At 38.8% G+C, this 14,935-nt stretch overlaps 1 protein-coding gene across 1 annotated transcript in view; it reads right to left on the reverse strand.

Moving 5' to 3' along the window:
* MAP1A (microtubule associated protein 1A) overlaps positions 1-14,935 on the reverse strand; it is a 228,449-nt gene that overhangs the window by 12,895 nt on the left and 200,619 nt on the right. The window contains exons 3-5 of the mRNA XM_089676391.1: positions 14,002-14,084; positions 12,248-12,388; positions 2,949-11,625 (exon numbers count right to left, since the gene is read on the reverse strand). Of these exons, the coding sequence (XP_089532517.1) occupies positions 2,949-11,625; positions 12,248-12,388; positions 14,002-14,084 (8,901 nt within the window). The remainder of the gene's footprint in view (positions 1-2,948; positions 11,626-12,247; positions 12,389-14,001; positions 14,085-14,935) is intronic.

A 14,935-nucleotide genomic window follows, 5' to 3' on the forward strand; every position in this document is an offset into this window, starting at 1 on the left:
TCGCCGCCATTACTAGTATAAAAAAAAATAATTCCAGTATATATACTGCCATTTACTTTCACGTAAACCAATTCATTTACACGTATGGGGATGTTTTTCAGCAAAGATATGGAGCAGAATACATTGTGGCCTAAATGTATGAAGAAATTAGATTTTTAAAATTTTTTACTGGATTTGTTTTATAGCAAAAAGTAAAAAATAGTTTTTTTGCAAAATTGTCTGTCTTTTTTTTGTTTATAGTGCAAAAAATAAAACATGCAGAGGTGAACAAATACCACCGAAAGAAAGCTCTATTTGTGTAAAAAAAAAAGACACAAATTTCATTTATGTACAGCATTGCATGATTGTCAGTTAAAATAATGCAGTGGCATATCGCAAAAAATGGCCTGGTCAAGAAGGGAGGTAAATCCTCTGGAGGGCAAGTGGTTAAAAGTCTTTAAAACAAAAAAACCTAGGTAAAAGTCAATTTACTGAAAAAAAAGTCAACAAAAGCATTTGTTAAATAAGTAGTGGTCTAGCCACATGCTATTTAACAAATACTAGCTGGTTGTTAAGGAGCTGGCACCCGACTCATCCACTCTCAACGGGGAGGGACTCATCAACTGTCAATGGGGAGGTAATGTAAACAATAGTTCCAAGCATGCAGGCCAGGAAGAGGTAGGGCAAGCACCCCCCCCCCATCCTCTTGAATCAGTCCAGACCACATGCTCTCAACATGGGAGGTGTTTGTCCCTTGTAGATGAGAACAAGGGCCTCTCCCCCACAACCCTAGCTCATTTATTGTGGCGGTGCAGGGGATAACTTATCAGATCCCACCCCCCCTCCATGTAAATGAGTATGGAGTACATAGTACTCTTACTCATTCACCAAAAAAATGACTAGTGTAAATAACAGCACATTGTTTCTGAAAAGTCAAGTAAAAACAAATGTCCCCCCATTTAGATCTGTTATCAATCCCTGCTACTCCTGACACTTGGTTCCTGCCAACTGACAAGCCACATCCACTGCTGCTTAAGTAAATGAGGTAAGTGGTGGATAATGATGTCACAAGGTGTGGGACCACCCAGTGACATCAATGATCACACATGGTCAATGACATCACCCGGTGGCTGCACCCCTTGTGACATCATTGACCCAGTCCTGGTCAATGACGTCACCAGGTGGCCATGTCCCTTGTGACATAATTGACCTCACCCTCTCATTTACTTCGGCAGTGGGGTAAATCTGTGTGTCAGTTGGCAGGAGCTCAGCAGCTGTTTTTTTTTTCGTGATGATTGATCTACATTGGGACAAAATTTGTTTTCATAAAGGATTTGTCAAAAACTGTGTGCTGTTTTTATTTACACTGGTCATATTTCTGGTGAACAAGTAGGAATATTATGTACCCCGTACTCATTCACATGAAGGGTTGGGGATCTCGGGGGGGGCTTCCAGACTCTGATGTCAACCTCTACACCCCCACAGCCACTGGGCCAGGCTTGAAGAAGCCTTTGGTATTATTTGGGAGGGGGGCCGCATGCTTGTCTCCTCTCTTTTCTGGCCTGCCAGACTGCATGCTTGGATAAGGGTCTGGTATGGATTTTGGGGGGACCTCACACCACTTTTTTTTTATTTTTGGAGTGAGGTCCCCCCCCCCCCCCCAAAATCCATACCAGACGTGAAGGGCCTGGTATGGATGGGAGGGACTACACCCCAGAAAAACAAAAATACTGTCAGCTCTTTTGTTTACATTCTGCTGTCAGCAGGTAGGAGTCATGGTTGTTAGGATGCCAGCGAGCGCTGACTCCTTAACAACCTGCAGCCCTGAGATGAACTGTCACATTTAGCAGTGGTAGGAATATCACTGCTAAATGTTCCTATTCACGCTGCAGCCAAAAGTATAGACTGCATTCAAATACCTTGCAAAAACACACCTTAAATACTGCAAAATAAAAATTGTAACTCCACAGTATTTAATGTTGTTTTTGCATGGCATTTTAATTCAGACTATACCTTCGGTGCAGCTTGAAGAATAGCAAAACAAAAAAAGTAACTCATGCAATATTTAACATGTGTTTTTTGTGAATTTCACACCCAGGAGTTAATTACAGCATGAGTTATTTTAGCTGAAAAATTCATGAGGTATTTAACTTGTGATTCCCATACTGCATTTAAAATGCATCACATGGCATAACTGTACCATGCAATCCGATTGCAGTGCATTCCCAATAGTAATGCCAACACTACTTTTGCTGCGATGCAATGCGATTTGAGCCTATTCAAAATGGACTCAAATTGTACTGCACTGAATCGCATGTGAATTGAACAACGCTCTGTGTGAACCAGGGCATAGTGAATTGACCCCTTAGATCAGGAGTGTCAAACTGGCGGCCCTCCAGCTGTTGCAAAACAACAAGTCCCATCATGCCTCTGCCTTTGGGAGTCATGCTTCTAACTGTCAGTTTTGCAATGACTCATGGGACTTGTAGTTTGGCAATAGCTGGAGGGCCGCCAGTTTGACACCCATGCCTTAGATGGACTGGACTAACAAATTAAAGCTGAACTCCAGGTAATGATTTTAGGTGGATACACTAGCAGTTTTTTTCTTTTGGGGTACAGGTTTTACATAAATAAAAAAAGCTGACCATTGTAAGCACCCCTGTCAATGTTAAATGGTTTTTCTCATCCTTTTGTCTTTTTTCCTGGGAAGCTTGGTCTGTTAAAGGAAGATTAAAAACAACAGACTCACTGGTCGGATCATCAGGTGAGAATAAAGGAAAAAAGCTTCTCTTATAATTAATAAAAATAGCTCTCAGTTCTAAACAATAGCTTTGACATATGCCAGCAATCTGCATATTGTTAGTACACAACATTCCTCAACACCCATCAAATCTCTAGAGCGCACAAAATTTTAATTATGATAAGCGGGCATTAAATGAACTTGGGGCATAGTTCAAAAATGAAGTTACCTGTAGATTTGATGCCGTTTACCAGCTTGCTGGTATTACTGCTTCTAGAAAAGTCTTCTTTGTCTTCTCCCCTAGAGGAATGGGTCTGCAATGAAGTTTTCGTTTTTTGAGATTTCTCTGTTGTTTCTTTCCTTGCTGTTGTATGTTTTGAAGATTTGTCTGTTGTCTCTCGGGACATCTGTTTTGATAGTGTTGGAGAATGTTTTACTTTAGATTCCAGCTTCCTAGCAGGTGAAGTAGATTTGGGTTTATTTAAAGATTTTCTAACACCCTTAGTTTTCTCCTTTAGATCTTTTTTTAGCAGTTTTTCTCCTTTACTCAGGGTTAATTCATTTACTAACATTTCAGGATCTACCATACAGACATCAGGATGTGGAGGATGAGGATAGGGATCCATCATTGGAGCTGGATGTGGATCGTGACCTTGCCTTGAGCTGCTGTGGTGAGAATTTCCCACGGCTTTATCTACAGGAAGGAAGTCTGCATCCTCATCAGAATCCATTGCCGCATCAGCTGTTATTGATGGACATTCTTCAGTTTCTGGTGGAACATCAGAATCTGACTGGGAAGATCTAGAATCGCTAACAGATGTTGGAGGTGTTTCCTCAGCAGCGGTCCCCTGAACATGACGGGATGATCCATGATGAGACCTTCCCTTAACTGAAGGATGACCCTCATCTTGTGACACATCACTATCATCTGAAAGGTCAAGGGGGCTAGGGTTTATAAAAGATGGAGAGAGTTCACCTTTCTTGTGTAAGTACTCAGAGGAGGATATTTTGTGCTCATATTCACTTGATGTTCCTAGGCATGGCTCATGCTCATGGGATGCATCTCCATGATCTTCAGGCCCTCTACCTTTTTGTGTATCTGGAAAGTAAGGTTGAAATGTGTGCTCAGGAGAAACAAGAGAATAGGGCCGGTTTGGTTTTTCTGTATCTTCCTCAGAGTAAGGAGATTCTCTATCAGAATCTGGAGATGCTTTTTCACCCATTATATCTGAAGAGTAGAACTCCTTTTCAACATACTGTGAATGCTGAAATAAATCTGGCATTGTGTTAACCTCTGTGGGGCCATTTGCTGCTGACAGTTCTTCTTCTTGATGGGGTGGAAATGAAGTCAACACATTAGATGTTGTGAAAATGCCATCTGTATTTTCTGCCTGTGTTGGTGCTATATGGCCACTAAAAATGTCTTTAACAGTATCTGTTTTTGAAATGCATGGTGTTCCTTTGCATTCAATTCTACAAGGCAATGTACAGTTATCCATATCATAGGAGCTGGCAGATTCATGATCATCAGTGGCATCCCTTTCTACTGGCATACAGGGTTTGGCAGCATCAGCTGGAACGAGAGGAGATACATCCCACAGATTCCTGACAGTTGGCTCAGAATCTGCAGAATAACTACTAACAATCTGTGAGTAAAATCCTTCAGCAGTGTCTTTTTTTACCGGAGTGCTAGCTTCAGAAGATGTTTCTGAGGCACTGTGAGAATCTTTTTGGTAATCTGGTTCTGTGTATTGTTGACTTGAAACTTTTGAATATAAAAGATTATCTTCAGATGGGTTTAGTGGTGAGAATTGGGTTAGAGAGGAGGAATCTATTTTGCAAGCCCTTTCAGAAACCTCAAGGTATTCGTCTTGTCCTTTAAGTGATGTAGCCAAGACATCTCCACCTTTAGAATCTGAAAATGACAAAGAGTCATAATGTGGTTTGTATGATGCAGAAGATGTCAAACCTTCAGTCTCTTTTTTTGTAACTAAAAACATTCCAGATGAATACTCAGAATCAGACGCTGAGATTGCAGTTGCTGCAACACCAAAAGATTGCTTCTTATCCTTACCATATAAAACACCACATTCTAAAAATGAATCTGCTTCATGGGATTCAATAATAGTTTCTTTCTGATGGTAATCTATATGGAATTGAGATTCAGGTATATCCTTTGTAAATTCACTTTGTAACTTGAAAGGAGAGTACGTGTAGTCCATTTCACTATCGTCCCTCTGCTCTTTTTGTTCGTCTTCATGAAAGCTGTGTTCTGTTCTTGCCAATAAAGAATGTTCAACAGCTTGAGCTCCAATTAATTCCACAGTTTTTGCTCCTGCCTGAACATTAAAGTGATCTATTTCTACATCTTTTTGTTCAGAAAGAATACTAAAATTAGCCAAGTCATTCCTTCCCTTAATATCATCAAATGTGTATGTTTCATATGGCCTTTCTATATTTGTATGCAAAATGGGACCCTTTGTCTCTTTTTCTGACTTCTCTTTGGCTCCTTTCTCTAATTCAGAATCACTTGCATTTTCTTCCCATGTATCTGTTTTTTCATAATAGGAATCTTTAGCCTTAACAGGTCTTATTTCAGAGAGGGCAATGTTCTGACTAGCTAAACTGATGTTATCATCATTGTCTTGTGAAGCATGGAGGTAAGAAACAGGACTCTCTTGGTAACTGTGTTCCATTGCATCTGATTTTTGTGAATGATCCATGCAGCTGGATGATAATTCAAACTGATCTTCTAATTTTTCTCTTTGCGACTTTTCAAATGACATATCAGAGTCTAATTTTTCATTCTCAACTGATTTAATACTTGACTTTTTATCACTGCATGAGCTTGCTAAATCATGTGCTTGTGTTTCTGTGTACTGAAATGATGAACTGTCTCCTTTCTCTTTAGGAGACATTGGTGAAGAGAGTTCCTTCTCTCTTGATGTATATAAATGAGACTCCTCTTCCTTTAAAGACATTTGATGACACTGCATGCTTGTAGATACTGCATCAACAGAAGGTATAGCTGACTTTTCTTTCTCTAAATAACTAGCACTTGTTGGCTCAGTCTCTTCCATGATGTGCCCAACTCCAGAAACAGCAATCTTCTCATATATATCTGCATACTGAAATGATTTGTCATCTGGATAAGGTGTTGGTTCCCGTTCTTCAACTTTTCTTGTGGAACAATATATTTCTCTTTCTTGTGCACTGGACTCAAATTGACTATAGGATGATGTCAAGCTGGTAACTGTAGGATAGTCCAGTGAAGACGGAGAAAGTTTTTTGTCACGTTTTGAAAGAAAATCGCCTTTTGTGTCATCTAGTTTATCTCCTAAACTGTACTCAGTAGTGAATTTAGACAATGCTAGAGTTTCTTGGTATGATGTTTCCACATATTCTTGCTCTGTGCATTCTCTGGAATATTCATATTGTTCATCTTCTTGTTTTAACTGTTCTTTATAGGTATTATCAGTCACAAGGGGTTGCTTCATAGAAAGATCAGAACTTGATTCCCTGACTGGAGAATGTTCATATTTGTCTAATATATTTACGGCATCCCTCCCAAGCTGAAGATCACATTTCTTATCAAAGAAATCATTATTATTAGAGGAGACTTGTGGATCAAAGACAGGTTGTGAATACGGATACTCTTCTTCCTCTTGTGAATCATAGTCTTCAAATCCCTTTGCTACAGGCAAGGAAATTTCCTTTATTTTTTCTGTAATGCCTTCTTGATGGAATATAGGCTCTTCTGCTCCATCTTTCCTTTCCAACAAAGCATCAGCAGGTAAAGATGTTGTTACATAAGACAGTTTATTTAAGAAGTCAGCTTCATCTGAATGATATGTTGTTTTTTGTTGCAAGCCAGATTCAGCAGGTGTTTCCTTGTCATCAGTGCGATGAGTTTCAGCAGATATGTAAGAAGACTCCTGCAAAGGGTCTATATGTTTCTCCTCTTGGAAATGTGCATATTCTGTATCTAAAATATCCCTCTCTACTCTATCAGGTGTTGACTGTTCTGAATCTTCTAAATTTGATGCTGACTGCTCTTCCCAGTCTGGTACGTCATCAAGGAAGGTGCTCTCGCCTTCCTCAGTATATCGTAGCTTGCTTTCTTTTTTAACATAGCGTGTTTCTTCTTCTTCGTCTTTGGTCTCTGTGAACCATACCCTCTTCTCTAAGGCTAGCTGTTTAATATAGATGTCTTCTGTTGTAGCAAAACCTTCATTATTAACTTCTTTTTCTGAATATATGTCCTTCTCTAACATTTTTGAGGAACTCTTATTTTCCCATGTGCTTTCTATAGAATCTGCAGATCTTAAATAGTCCAGAGAATATTCTACATCTGGGCATGGTTCTTTTAAAGAGCTTATTTTTACTGATTCACTTTCTTTAAGAGCACTTTGATCTGCAAAAGAAAGTGAATCCGATTCATCAGGGCTTGAAGAGGAAATTACTGGAGATTTTTCCTTATGCAATACGGGTTCTTCAAGGTGATACAAATGTATCTTTGCTACAGATGATTCCTCTGAATGGGCTTCTTTATCCTCCCTAGGTTCTCTAGCATGAAGAGGGAGACACTGAAACTGATCTTGAAAATGTGATTCAGGAGCCTCTAGATGTTTTTGATCTTCCTCAAAGCTTTCCTGTGTTGATAGCAAAGATTCCACATATCCCTGTGACATTTCATCAGACACATATCTTGTTTCCTTTTGTTCAGTTTGATCTTTAAACTGCAAAGAACTTTCATTATCCAAATATGTTTCTTTTGTTGGGCTATCTTGATATGTTTCATTTACAATTGGACTCTGTTCTATTAATGACATCTGTAAGGAGGTATCATCTTCTTTTCCTTGTTCTGTGAAGGAAAGTGACTTAGCATCTCCTAGGAAAATATCCTGACTACAGCTCTCAGGTGACATTTCATCTTTTCCAAGCTTTTGGTCTTTAATATCAACATAATATGTATATTCTGGCATTTGTTTGGTTGACACTGACTGGAATGGATCAGTCTCTGTTTCTTCGATATGTGAAGATTTCAAGTAATCTTGGGATTTTTCCTTAGATGTAATTGTTTCTTCAAGCTGCATATACGGTCCAGAACCCATTGATATCACTGGCTCACTGAATGAAGTAAGGTCAATGTTTTTATCAGTTACTTTCTCTTCCACACTCTGCATTATTTCTTTCATTGACGGTAATATTTCATTGCCAAAATCATCATAATTTTGATCTCTGGTGTATGTTGGCTCTTTTGATACAGTCACCTGCTCTGCAGTTTGAGAAGGCACTTCTTTTGATTTATATTGCTGCTCTGTGCTTTTTTCAAATAATTCATATTTGTCATGTACTTCATCTTTCACATCTTTTGCTTGTGTAAGTATATCTGCTGCTTCAAAGAGTTCAGCTTGTGTAGTCTCAGATCGGTCCTCAACAGGTGACTGATGGAATGGTGTGTGTCCTGTGCTTGTAGGCCCAGATTGAGTTGGAGATGCCATTTTAACAGTACTATCATCAGGACTCAAACATCTTTCCTCAGCCTCGACGATGGAGTCAGCTTTCTCTGATTCACCACAAGGAACAGAGGAGGATAACTTCATATCCATGCCATACGTATATTGGACATCATCTTGCTCATGCTCAGAAAATAAAACCGAGCTGTAGTTTCTTTCACCGAATGCACCTATGTGCGTGGTTTGATTGCTTTCCTCCACCTCTGCAAGACAACCCTCATTCAGATGAGCTTTTGCAGAAGCAATCATTGCCTGAAAATCTTCTGGAGGTGGAGATTTGAAGCACTTATCTTCTTCTAGAGAAGAGGTTGGTGATATCGTACCAGCAGATGGTAAATACTCTATGCCCTGTGTAGCTTCAGTGTGGGAAGAGGGAATGCTGTTGGCAGTGTCAAGAAGCAAAGAGCTTTTGCCTGTCTCTTCTGTTTTTGGTGCAGTAATAGAGGCAATAGATTGGTCTTCTGCAACAGATGTGGCAAAAGAAGATAGTTTGTCACATTCAGTAATTGATGTTGCCGAAGAAACATGCTCCTCTTCTGCAAGAGGTGCTGCAACAATATTTGTTGAATAACCCACTATTTCAGGCTCTTGTACTCCATACCTCTTCACAGTCACCTCAGAAGAAGGCATAGCCATGATACCATGTATTGCATCAAATGATCCAGGATGATCTGGCACCAAAATATCATAACTTCCTACATCATACTGTAGGTGAGGAATTCTTTCTTCCTGCTCATCATGTATCTCTTCGTCAGAAATTGTCTGCTCAGTTTCTGAATAGCCAGGCATAGTTTCATCTTGAATGTATGATATGTGCTCAGCAGCAGTTCCAGATGACAAAGGGAAACCAGCCAGGTATGAAGGCTCCTTTGCTGCATCTTTTTCATAAAGATTTGATGTATCTGTCTCCTTTTTTAGTGACATTGTAAAATCACATGTCCTATTTTCTTCTTTTTCATTTAATTGTTCTCTATACTCACTGACCTTACATTTCAGTTCATCTTCAGCTTCTTCTGCATATTCTTCCATTTCTTCTACATCAGCCTTTTCTACCACCTCAATGCTCTTCTCTATCTCCCTTTCATCTTTCTCTTTTTTACTGACATAGTCATCTTCACATCGCTCAATTATTTCTTCCTTTTGCTTTCGATCTAAAATGCCCTTTTCATCCAATTCATTTTCTTTATCTTCATCAGTTTCCAAGTCTTGTATGTCTAAAGTTGGCATAGATTCTAACCTGCTTCTCCCTGGCGCTTTCTTTTGCACTTCTGGTGTGATTTCATTCTCTTCTTCTGTTGCTACCTCTTCCTCAAATTCTGCCATCTCGGCAGGTTCATCCATTGCTGCACCTTCATCTACCAGTTCTGTTGTGTCATCTATTTGGTATAATGGCTTCTCTTCATGTTGTGAGTCTCCCTCAACATCAGTAGTAGTAATTCCCTCATCTGGAGACTCAATAGGGCTTTTCTTATCAGATGTCAAATCTTCTATTTGAATTTCATCTTTGAACTGATTTTGTATAACTAACATATCTGATGGTATGTCTTCAGCAGTATCCTTTTCTAAATTAATAGCATCCTCTTGTTTTTCACTTAACTGCTTCAGTTTTCCTTCAATCCTCAACTCCTCAAAATCTTTGGTTAGATCTTCAGGAGATGACATAGCTGATCTTTGCTCTGCTATATCAGCCATCTGTTGTGGCTTCCTTATGGGAACTTGTTGTACGTGACTTACTTTTTGTTCTGATATAGCATCTTTCTCTGGTTTACTTTTTATTTTTTCAGCCCTAATTTTGCCTGGAACTTTTGCTTTGTGTAGTGTTTTTCTTACTTCAGGGGTAAACGGTCGTAAGTCAGGCTTGGGTAGTTTCTTAATTTCAGGTTTAACTTCTCTTTTTTTCTCTTCTTTCTTTACATCTTTCTTTTCCTCCTTTTTAACATTTTCTTTCTTGATATCAATTTTCTCTTTCTTTATTTCTTTCTTTTCTTTGTCCTTTTTTTCATCAAGTTTAGAAATCTTGTCCTTGATAGACTTCTTGCCCGTTTTCTCTTTCAAAAGTTTCCGCTTTTCAGCTTTTGCAGAATCGGTTGATTCATTTTTTGTCTTTTCAATTTTTGAAGGTTTTTCAGTATGTTTATCTAAAGCTTCTTTAACTTTTTTCTCAGTTTTGGTCTCTTTTGTGATCTCTGATTTCACTTCCTTAACCACCTCTTCCGAAATGTCTTCCTTTTTACTTGGTTTACCTGTGCTTGGTCTCGTAGATGATTTGAGACTTTCTTTGCTGTCGGCCCTTTGTTTGATTTTTGTGTGCTTACCAATAGATGGTGGACCACCAGCAGAAATGTCCTTTTGTGTTGCCACTGGATACCTCAAGAAATCCAAATGCTTCAGCTTTTCAAGACCTTCAAGAATCTTATTTTGTGGTGCATTTCCAGGAAACAAAACACGTACTATTTTTTCAGTTGGGCTTGCTGGGAGCCAGACTACTAGGGCAGTGATGGATGTAAGATATGGTACTGAAATTTCACCTTCTTTGCCATTTGCTAGAATTATGCCAGTTTTTGCTTTGCTGTTTCCAGCCCATTTTTGCATTAAAAACTGCATTTCTTTGCTGTCTTTCACTGGATTCAACACATACATATCCAGCCTGCCAACACCCATTTTATGAAACAATGTTATGGGCTCTATTGTGTTGCTCACTACTCTGTACAAAGGCTCTGATTTTATTCCTAATTTATTTAAGTACTGTAATGTTAGACAAGCTTCTTCAATACTTCGTTTAACCTTCATACCAGATTCGGGCATTTTGAGTTTATCTGGCACATTGAAGAACACAACCCCAAGCTCTGGGGATATTAGGTTCTTCATCCAGTCACTATAAGCAGTAGAGCCCTGAGATTGTTCTTCATCTTGTTCAGCTATCTTTCTTTGAAGAAGTCCATTTATTCCAGGTAGATTATCTGCTCCAATATGTGTCAACAATATGGAGTCAATCCTATCTAAATGCCGAACTAGCTTCCAAAAGCAGGATTTCCTTTCAGATCCACCATCTACTAGAATATTAAATCCATTAACAGCAAAAAGGGCAGAGTCCCCTCTGCCACCAGGAAATATGTAACAACATGGCTTTGACAGTTTCAAAAAACCACCAGAATTGGGTGGCTCCAGGAGATCAAAAGGAGAAGGAACATCAACAGTCTCTGAGACATAATCTGCAAATTCTGAAACCCCATCCATTGCAGGTAAGACTGGTTCAGGATTGAGCTTTAAACTGATAATATCCTGGAAATTGGAATGTCCAAGGTTGCACCAATCGCCTTCTTCCAAACAAGAAACCGTTAAAGAAGCCTTGATCTCAGGATCAGTGTTACTGAAGAGCTGACAAACCTGGGGTGACAAAAGCAGAAGAAAAATAATGAGTTACTCAACCTTGATAAGAAAGCAATCTTGCCCTGAAGGAAAATGAAGGTTTTTTTTAAATTGATCTACCCTGCCAAGAATGATTCATAAAGATAAAACCTCCCATCTACAGCCCTTGAACACAACAGCAATATTGCAAAGTAAATCATTGGAGGAGTACTGTACTGGGATTTTGATCTTTGAAAATCAGCTGTGGCTATTTTAAAAAATTTTCCCAATATCTATGTTGAAATTGTATTTATTTTATGTCACAGAGAATGCAGGAGGAGGAGCTGAAACATGCAAAATAGGGCAGTAACTTCTATAGCTCCCCCCCCCCCCCGATAGAAAGCAAAAGAGTCAGGAATTATGACAAAAGGACTTCTATACTGTATATGATATATATCACTCCACGACGACACTGAACCTTTAACATATCAAGTTTTAAGTTGACAGATCTTTTAAACTGAAAGAAGTTTATATATAAACCAAAAGTAAACCTAGTACAAAAAGTCTAACCAGTGTGGCACTATGCCAGCTCTAAAAAGAAAAGCTGATGGCAGATAAGTAAAACAGATTTACATAATTTAATTAATGATTTTTGACAAACCTCTGGGTCATTGAACACCTCTCCAAGTCTTCGGAGGGGAAAAGTACCACTTTGTAGAATTAAATCTCCTTCTTGGTCTGAACACTGACCACTTAAGATGAGTAGTTTGTAGGCCGAAGGATCTGTGATCAAGGAGCGTAACTAAAAATAGAATTCAAAACACATTTAGCAATGTTCAAAGCAAAACAATCTAATACACGTTGAAGAACCAGTGAACTTTTCCCTTCAGACTGACAACATATATGTCTCTTGCCCGTTTTCCCTTATCAGCCGACACAGAGCTAAAGACTGCACAACGCAGTAAAAAAAAGGAAAATGTCTCTGTTTATACACAGCAGTGGATACATATACAGACCAAGATGTGAATGTTACCAGTACCATTTTTGTTCTAGAAATATTGATGCTTTAATATTTAAAGGATAAGTTCACCTTTTGACCAAAAATAATAAAGACCCATTTTTTACAGGTAAAAAAAAATGTGAATTTATTATTTTTGGTTGCAGGAGCCTGGAAAGTATTGCACCAGTGATCAGTAGATGGCTGATGCCATGCAGGTCTCCCAGAACCTGTCAGTATATCTGCTTGCCTATATGGAATGTATGGGCAAGCTGATACACTGACAGGAAGATTCAATGAACTACCACGGCATTCCACAGTGCCATGATAGTTCATTGAGAACTACAAGCCGACAGCTGCTAAGGCTGTTGGGACTTGTAGTTCATTCATTCACAGAACAATGTGAACGAATGACGTGGGCATGTGGGCGGAGTCCCACATGATGCACTGTTTTTAAAAAGTGACAGCTTGTACAGGGAACTTCTCCTCATACTTCTAATATGGTGGGGGAGGGGGGCAGAGGCTGCAGGATCAGGAACCTAAAAAAAGGGTGGAATATGTAATATGCTCCCAAAGGTGGTGAACCTATCATTTAACAATCAGATATAAATGGCATCCTTGTGCACATTGTTTATCAGAGCTCAGTATAGTGTAGTTACATTCCAGGTTAGATTTTCAGGCTAAACATCAGGATTTTTTTGTTTAGTGGAGGAAGTGGTAGAATCTCTCACATTTTTTTGCTTTTACCCAAATTGCAGAGATTCGCTCTACATTTGTTTCCTCTCGACATGACAATGAGTGTGAAGAAATTTCTCCAAACTGAGAATACTTATACACAGGAACAAGCACATCTGTTTAGGAGATGTCCTCTCAAGGCTTGTTCCAGTCACGACAATGACTTTTTGGGTCTCTCCTCTTCTGCTGTACCACATCTAAACGTCTGGAGAAATCGCTCCAATATGGACAGAAATAGCCCCCAAAAAAACTGATGGTGTCTCTAACATTTTCACATTTTCTCCAAAGGCTTGGGCCCCTCTATACGATATACAGTACAAGTTCATATATAAGATATGACATTTATATTCTTGATGGATATCACTGGAGACATATTTAAATATGTTTTATACATTTACTGTACATTGTTATTAGAACTCCCAAAGAATAAAAAAACTGGGCTCTGAAGCTGGCTTTTTATGTCTACTGCAAGGTTGGCCTAGCACAACTGCATTGACGATACATGCATTTAGACTTTTTAATTACAGCAGCAATCCTGGCTGTTGGATGGCCGCTATGAACCAATGTTTAACCCAAAAGACAAATTATGAATCATGCGTTCTTGGAAAGTATCCATACAATCTAATGCATATGCGTAATTTCAGCAGTGTATATATATATACTGTATATATCAGAAATAGTACCTCATGAACAATGCTTTCTGCATTGGGATTCACCAAGATCACTGTCTCTAGGACATCGCTTTGATGCTGTAGAGTTCTTTGGCCTATGGAAAATATTGATATACCAATATTATTTTGGATACTACAGAAAAGAAAACTGACAATTAACCCTGTCACTTGTTTGCTTCAATGATGTTTTCATTCACGAATAATACATTACTGGGAATGAAACACATTTGTGTAAAGTATGTGAAGAAAAGCCATTCAAATGAAGAAAAAACATGTTATTCATTTTACTTCCAAATCAGTTTGTAATTTTCCTCCCACACAGCACTTGCATTCTGTACACCTAATGCAAGAATATTATCTTCCCAGCTGTAAACACTTGAGAAATTTACATCTATACAAAGGCTACCAACAGACAATGCTTGACTAAACTCAGCAAATCATTAACAAGAGTAATTTCATGTTAAGATACAAAATCATAAACTAAATAAGAAAATAGAATGCCATCCTTGGATTTCCACTAATTGAGTATTCTATCATACTGTATCAATTAAAAATTTTCTGTCATAAATAAATAAATATCAATTGTCTTCTTTAACTAGGAGACTAAAGGAAAAGGCCCCATCAATATGTACCTGGAAAGAAAAGTCCCTGAGTATATATGTGATTTATGAACTTTAGCTTAAGCCAGCAGTATGGCTAAAAGCTAAATTCCATCTTTCTTCACCCCATCCTCTTTAGCAATCATCCCGTTCCATGAGGTCCCCTCAGATCTTAAAGAAAAACCACAATACACCCACAAGAAAGAGGTTGGATGATGTTGGCTGTCATTGAACCGAAAGACTGACAGCAGTTTACTTGGGCATGTTCCGGCACCTCCAGCACTTAATTTATGTAATGCCAAGGGGTGCTGGAGTGTGCTCTAGGGTCTATTGAGGGGGGCTACTGG

The sequence above is a fragment of the Staurois parvus genome, unplaced genomic scaffold (genome assembly GCF_062004578.1).
Source record: "Staurois parvus isolate SC_StPar_1 unplaced genomic scaffold, SC_StPar_1.0 ptg000168l, whole genome shotgun sequence".
Taxonomy (NCBI): Eukaryota; Metazoa; Chordata; class Amphibia; order Anura; family Ranidae; genus Staurois; species Staurois parvus.